Source organism: Haplochromis burtoni, unplaced genomic scaffold (genome assembly GCF_018398535.1).
Source record: "Haplochromis burtoni strain Fernald_Lab_line unplaced genomic scaffold, NCSU_Asbu1 Contig_1266, whole genome shotgun sequence".
NCBI lineage: Eukaryota > Metazoa > Chordata > Actinopteri > Cichliformes > Cichlidae > Haplochromis > Haplochromis burtoni.
Genome location: NW_024583627.1, coordinates 48314 through 56392, shown reverse-complemented (window position 1 = coordinate 56392; position 8079 = coordinate 48314). Strand labels below are relative to the sequence as shown.

Below are 8079 nucleotides of genomic sequence, written 5' to 3'. Positions count from 1 at the left end.
GGCTCAAGAGTTGGGAGTTCGCCTTGTAATCGGAAGGTTGCCAGTTCAAGCCCCGGCTCGGACAGTCTCGGTCGTTGTGTCCTTGGGCACTTCACCCGTTACCTACTGGTGGTGGTCAGAGGGTCCAGTGGTGCCAGTGTCTGGCAGCCTCGCTTCTGTCAGTGCGCCCCAGGGTGGCTGTGGCTACAATGTAGCTTGCCATCACCAGTGTGTGAATGGGTGGATGACTGGTAAAGCGCTTTGGGGTCCTTATGGACTAGTAAAAGCACTCTACAAATACAGGCCATTTACCATTTGTGGTTGAAGAAACTGTAAGTTTGCTTTGATTCCTCCTTTAACAGTTTGTCTTTAGGAACGTTACTGTTTGTTCAGCTCATGTTGGATTTCTTCACACAACAAACTGTGTGTGTTTTCTACATTAAAGTCAGTGTGTAATTTTTTCCTGGCTAACTATAAACAGCTGGAGATAGAGAGAGGAAAATTAGGGATTTTCTATGTTTTCATACATGGAGTTCCAAACTAGATGAAACATGTGGGACTCAGAGTCTGTTGTTGGTTCATCACTGAAACAATTTAAACATGATCACACATCAGTCATCAAGTTTCTATTCAATAGAAATCACAAACACTTTTGAATTTATTCACAATATATTTTCTGTCTCACTAACAGATATTTTCTGTTCATAGAAAAAGGTAAAGTTCTCTTTATATGACCATTTACAGCCACTTCTTTTCACTCTAACTCTTTAAATGGACTTCTTTATATTCTATAAATTACAAACTAAAATATGAAAATTCAAACATCTTAAAATGATCTGTGCTTCCTACATGACAACATTGGAACAATTCATGTGAAATATTCTTTGATTGTCTTCAAATCACAAACTAAAGTCAAATCTAACGACAGCATCCATCTGCTCATAAAATGACTAAACAGCTGATACATGAACAAAATCACTCACAAACCTTAAAATGTGAGCTTTTTGATTTGGACTTGAAATCAGTGAAATTAGACTCAGTCTGAGCAGGCAGACGACATATTTTTTTTAACACATCAACAGACACAGAGCTGAGCTCCTCCCACCTGTCCTATTTCAGTTGTAGTTCCACCTCCTTCCAGGAAGCAGCTCACCTGTGTGTCCGTGTTTAGTGTCCAGGTGTGGAGTGGAGCTTGTTGTTGTTGGTGTGTGTGAAGAAACTGTAAGTTTGCTTTGTTTCCTCCTTTAACAGTTTATCTTTAGGAACTTTACTGTTTGTTTAGCTCATGTTGGATTTCTTCACACAACAAACAGTGTGTGTTTTCATTTCCAGTCTCTCCATTAAAGTGTGTAATGTTTTCCTGGCTAACACTTGGAGCAAATCTAAACTGGTTCTTTGTATTCATGGAAACAGCACAAGCTACAAAAATCAAAAATTAGTCATTTTATATAAATGTATTTTAAATAGATATTACTCATGTTTGACTCTACTTTAAATACTGCGTCATAAAATGTTGGCTATGTTCCAATAGACTGTTCTCACCAGAAACAGGTTTAACAGGTTTTATCCCGGTGTTGGATTAAGGCTCCTAAAGGTGCAGTGTGTTACGGCAACCGATGCCGCCAAAGATATACCTCCAACTGTGACTTGGTGTCTTTGACTGAGATGTCGCTATTAAATGTTAGGTCGCTGACAAATAAGACTTTTATTGTGAGCGAGTTTTTTTTTCTACTGCTACAGGACTGGATTTACTATTCATGACGGAGACTTGGATTCGTCACTGTCTTTTCCTTTTTCAGAGCTCCTTCCTCCAAATTGTGCCTTTTTAAGCTCACCGAGACCTTCGGGCAGGGGTGGAGGACTGGCAGTGGTCTTTAGGAATAAATTCCGAGTATGACACCTGCCCTCCCCTATGTTCCCTAGCTTTGAAACTCAACTGCTGGAACTTGCTGGTCCCCCCTTGACTCTCTGTGTTGTGATCTACTGTCCCCCAAAATATAACAAGACTTTCATTAATGACTTTGCTGACCTTTTAGCATCTCTTTGCCTAAATTATGATCGTGTTCTTATCACTGGCGATTTTAACATTCACATTTGTTGTAAAGATGATGTGTTTGCCAAGGATTTTCTAGTCTTAGCTGACTCTTTTTCAGAATCAGAATCAGTTTATTGCCAAATGTTGAGCAGGTTTACAACATTAGGAAATTAATTTTAATCTTATCCAGTGGATTAATGCACCTACCCACTTCAAAGGACCCTTGGTTTGATTTTTTTCTTATGGACTGGACATTTGTATCAGGGACATCAGCAACATTGGAATCTCCGGCCATTTCCTAGTCATCTCTGATGGTGAGTTATGCAAAATGGTCCAGAACTTTGAGGGTCCTCGACGTCTTGTGCGCGTAATTAATCCTGGGACTGTGGCTGAATTTTCGGCTGCTTTCTCCAAATCTGTTGTTCCTGACATTGATCGTACCACACCCTCTCCAGTTTCTTTCTCTCTACATGCTCCTCTTTACTGGACGTTGTGGCCCCAATAAAGGTAAAACGGCTTAGAAGCTGCTCTCAACCATGGTTAAATTACTCTTTACATGCTCTGCGATGCGCTTGCTGGCAAGCTGAAAGATGGTGGAAAAAAGATAAGCTCCAGGTGTCTTTTGATATCCTACGCAGGACCCACCTGGAATTTCAGAAATCTGTTAAGTTGGCTAAAGTGCCTTTCCTGTCGACTGTCATTATGGATAACAGTCACAGCCCACGTATTTTATTTAGACCTTTCATTACATGTCTTGAAACTCTGAGATTGGCTTCCTTAGTTTTTTGTGAAGAATTTTAATTCATTTTACAGGCGGAATCTTATCTCTAAGATTTCCAAACTCCCGTTTTTGTCTAAAATCCTAGAGAAGATTGTTCATTCCCAACTTCAAATGTATTTGGATGCAAATAATATCGGGGAAAATTTCAGTCGGGGTTTAAGCCATGCCATAACACGGAAACTGCATTACTGAGAATGTGTAATGACCTTCTCTCAATTGCTGACTCAGGGCGCCCTGTGGTAGTTTTGCTTGATTTGTCCTCTGCTTTTGATTTGGTGGACCATAATGTCCGTTTAATGAGGCTTGAGCATCTGGTGGGCATCACGGGCAGTGCCCTTAGCTGGTTTAAATCTTATCTATCAGAAAGGTCCTTTGCTGTCACGATGGGTACCTACTCCTCCTCCATTGCCCCTGTTACCTCTGGTGTCCCCCAGGGGTCTGTGCTGGGTTCATTGCTGTTCTCTTTATACTTGTTACCCTTTGGCTGAATCTTTGAAAAATACAGTATTTCTTTTCATTTTTATGCAGATGACATTCAAATCTATTTTGAACTGGCTGATGATGTCACGCCGTCACTGCAACACTTCTTCGATTGTATGAATGAAGTAAAAAAAACTGGATACTGAGCAATTCCCTCATTCTAAATGATAAGAAGACAGAAATTGTAATCTTTGATACTGCCACCCCTCGGGCTGAACTAGCTGGTGTTGTCTTGGATAGTTCCTTCAAGCTGGACAAACATGTTTCCTCTGTTGTTAAATCTAGTTTCCATCAATTACGTGTAATCTCTAAGGCCAAGCACTACATACCCTGTAAGGACCTGGAAAAACCTATCCATGCCTTTGTTACATCAAGATTAGATTACTGTGATTCCCTTTATACTAGTCTCCATTCTGCCCTTGTTCAGACTGGAGCTTGTTAAAAATGCTGCTGCAGACTGGTAGTTTTGAGTCTATTAGTTCTTTCCAACCTGCACTGACTTCCCATTAAATATTGCATTGATTTCAAAATCTTATTGCTTACTTAAAATTATACATAACACCGTGCCCAGCGATCTTACGGATCTCCTCAGCTTTTATACCCCTGGGAGAGCGCTTAGATCAGCAGGCCAAATGCTCCTGGTGTGACCTAGATCTCAGCTTAAGACCAGAGGTGACCGTGTATTCGCCTCTTTTGGACCCTACCTCTGGAATAATCTCCCTCAAGCTATTCTCGTGTCTTATTCAATTCAATTTTTTAAATCTCGATAAAAAACATATTTATTTAGCCTTGCCTTCACCGCCTCCTAGAGCCCGCTTTTTTAAGTGTACTGTAATTTATCTTTTTTGCTTTAGTTAATGTTTATAATGATTTAACCTTCAGCCTTTCGGCTTGTGCCTACTATGTCTGGTGTATTATTGGTTAATTATGTCTCCCACCTGTAGGTATATTTTATTTGTATTTATTTTATTTTTATTTGTATTTATTATTGCTCTTAATTGGTTCTGTGAAGCACTTTGGCATACCTCTGGTTTTTAAATGTGCTATATAAATAAAATTGTATTGTATTGTAAGTACGTTCCTAGAAATTCCTGATCAGCATCTTTATCTATCTTTATCTACAGGTCTGTTGCATTGTTCATAGTCTCAGTAAAGTTTGTTTGAAAAGAAAACAAAGTCAAGTCATGCAGAAGGTTGAAGAGTGGAAAGTCCCTGTGTGTGCTGCGTTACAGAGCAACAGTGAAACATCTGAAAATACAGCCGCTTTCCAAAATTTGGATATAGTTTTCACTTTGAATGAAAGCCAATAAGAAGAGGTTATTTCATTGGTACCACATTCATGTTGTTTATCACAATGAAAAAAATAAATACACTTTGTGCTTTTATTGATAATGCACAAGTTGCAGACTTAAAAAATATCATTCTATTTTAATAAAAGTTGAAAATAGAGAAAAACGGGAGATATAAGATACATTTAACTCTGACAAAACAAAGATAAATAGTTACAAACTAATCTGAAAATATGCCCCCATCTCACCTGTCCTACAGATTTTTATGTCATAACAAATGCACAAGCAAAAACATAATTAAATTTCATGGGTGCAATTAAATTCCTTGCGCATAAATTCAACAACCATGTGCAACAACTCAGCAGCCGCGCACACAAAGAACCCATTCAACCCACAACACAGTTTTGCAGGTAGAGCCCAAAGAACAGCTAGCAGTTACAGAATAAACTCTCTGTAAGCAGTCAGCTTGGCATTGTTACTGAAATGAAAGCTGTGTCTCAGATAGAGTTGATGTTAGTCTAACACATGAATGCACATGAATCATTTGTTTTTCCTCTGCAGGTGAAGGTAGAAAGTGTGTGTGTGTGTGTGTGTGTGTGTGTGTGAGCTGATGTGAATTCGGCAGCATGGATCAGTGTGAAGACAGAGAGGAGGGAGTCCCTCCCTCTAAAACCACTCTGTGTGGGAAACATGAGAGCCAGACCAAAGCTCAGAGGTGAGATGACCATCTCTAACTGTCCATGACTCTTCTCCATATCACAGGTCAGCACTCATATCACTGCTCCATCATTATTCACAGGAATAAACGAGGAACTAAGGGGAAACATCAACCTGAACCCAGCTCTGTATCCTTAAAGAGTGACCGGTCCAAAATGCACCCCATGGGTTTTAAAGGCCAGCCTGTGTCTCCTGCAGAGAGGTGAGCTGTTAGTAATATCACTCTCTCCAGGTAATACACGACATCAGTTTTTCGTTAACAGATGGATTTTTTTCTTCCGCCACACTTCTCCGTCCATTCAACCAATAATCCACTGTCAAACTGTCATTACATGAATAAACAGAATGATCAACCATAAATATTACAAATAAACATATAAACTAAAGCTAGCTGTTACGTCCCCTGGCTAGTCTAGGGGGTTGAAGGGACGAACATAAAGGTGGATAGTGAAGGAGGAGCCAAGATGGTAATTTTAGAAGGTTTATTTAATGCTGGTGATGAGATTTGGGTTCAGACTGAGGTATAACTTCAGGGAGAGCCAAGGCCAACATAACAAAAAAAACATCCCTGATGTAAAAATAAAAGAAACTTCTTAACTCCAAAGAAACAAAATATACAACCTATAACCATAACCTACCTAACAACACATAAACAGGAGAAAATAGGGTGTCAAAACAAAAGGCAGCTCTCCCCTACAAGCAGTCTGAACATGAAAACAAAAATGCACATACAAGTCACAAAGGCATGCAAGCCTGTACAGGTATGGCAACCAAAATGGCCAGAGGGCACAAAAACACAGCTCCACAGGCCTTAAGTAGTGCTCCGCTGATTAACAATTATCTGGACCCTGAGCAGCAACCAATCAGGCCAGAGGAGGTGGAGCCTAGACAAAACAAAGAGTTAGTAACACTAGCAAATGGACAATAATGACACACAGTTAAACCTACCACACTGGCTGCACGTAACCGTGAGGGAATGAGTTTACTTTAAAACGGAACTTAACAAAACACTTAACTTCTTCTTCCGCTTCTTTATAGCTTCCTTTCACCTTAAACACCTTAGCTGATCTTCTTAGTTAACTTACAGTTTTACTTAACTTCTTTACACACACTTTCTTAACTTCCCTTTCCGTCATCAAGGTGACTGTGCGTAACATTCCTACCCCCAAAAGCAAACCGTTCATATAATTAGGGAAATAAATTATATATATATGTATCGTCTCTTGCCCACCGATGCCTTCGTGTTCCAGTAGCTACTTCTCGTCAGGGTGCCCTGGTTCCTCAACACCTGACGCGCACCTTGTTAATCCGGGTGACGTCTGAGCCAGCATGCCTTCATATTTATCTGTCTCGCTCATATCTGCGGTAAGCTCGCATTAGCATAGGGGATCTGGATAGCGTAGTAACCACTACGCCAACTATCGGAGTTGCAGAAAGGCACGATGAGGAAGGTGCCTAAGAAGGTGTCCATACATGAGGCCTTGGAAACTGCCAAGCAACGACTCCAGGTAGCCCAGGGATATAGAAGGTGGGCGAATAAACAAGCTGAACTAGCTGTTCTCCACAGAACCAGCCAAGGTGTACTCTCAGTGGCAGGGGAACAATATGAAAACAGCACCACCAAGGCTGGAGACAGAACAATACTGGAGGAGCATATGGGAGAAGGACGCAACCCATAAGTCAGTGGCTAGTGGATCTGAGGGCAGACCACAGCGACCTCCCTGAACATGGTCCAGTAACCATCACAGTGGCAGATATCCAAGAAAGGGTCTCCAGTATGAAGAGTTGGACAGCACCAGGGCCCGACATGGTTCATGCCTACTGGCTGAAGAAGCTGACTGCACTCCATGAGCGCCTGGCAGCACAAATGAACCAGCTGCTAGTTGACGAGAGACACCCAGAATGGCTAACCGAAGGCCAGACAGTCCTGAATCCTCAAGGACCGCCAGAAGGGACCGGTCCCCTCAACTACTGACCAATAACCTGCCTCAGAACCACATGGAATCTCCTGTCAGGCATCATAGCGGCTAAGATGAACAGGCACATGGGTCAATACATGAGCGGGGCACAGAAAGGGATGGGCAAGAATACCAGAGGCGCAAAACACCAGCTACTGGCAGACCGAGCAGTCAGCCGAGACTGCAGGACTAGGCTGACCAACCTGTGCACTGCCTGGATTGATTACAAGAAGGCCTATGACTCAATGCCCCACACCTGGATCCTGGAATGCCTAGAACTATATAAGATCAGCGGGTCCCAGAGAGCCTTCATCAGGAACTCAGTGGGGATGTGGTGGACAACACTGGAGGCCAACCTCAAGCCCATAGCACAAGCCACCATCAAGTGCGCAATCTACCAGGGAGATGCTCTGTCCCCACTGCTGTTCTGCATAGGCCTTAACCTCCTCAGTGAGTCATTAACAAAACTGGCTATGTATTCCGACTACGGAATGGAGCAGTTGTCAGCCACCTCCTGTACATGGATGACATCAAGCTGTATGCCAAGAGTGAACGAGACATCAATTCACTGATCCACACTACCAGGCTATACAGCAATGACATTGGAATGTCATTCGGACTGGAGAAGTGTAGTCGGATGATAACAAAGAGAGGGAAGGTAGTCAGAACTGAGGGGAACCAGAGGGCAACATTGCAGACATAGAGGACAGTTACAAATACCTGGGGATCCCACAGGCAAATGGAAACCAGGAATAGGCTGCTAGGAAAGCTGCAACCACCAAGTACCTGCAGATGGTCAGGCAAGTCCTGAGGAGTCACCTGAACGGTAATAACAAGATC

The 8079-nt window shown here is 42.0% G+C and overlaps 1 protein-coding gene across 2 annotated transcripts in view; it reads left to right on the top strand.

Moving 5' to 3' along the window:
• The first annotated feature begins 1000 nt into the window (after nucleotides 1-1000).
• LOC102308186 overlaps nucleotides 1001-8079 on the top strand; it is a 15024-nt gene continuing 7945 nt past the window's right edge. Inside the window, exons 1-3 of one of the 2 annotated variants that reach the window (XM_005952031.3) lie at nucleotides 1001-1200; nucleotides 5126-5279; nucleotides 5364-5483. In XM_005952031.3, coding sequence (XP_005952093.1) covers nucleotides 5191-5279; nucleotides 5364-5483 — 209 coding nt within the window. In that variant the 5' untranslated portion in view covers nucleotides 1001-1200; nucleotides 5126-5190. The other variant, XM_042216819.1, reaches the window with a different exon arrangement.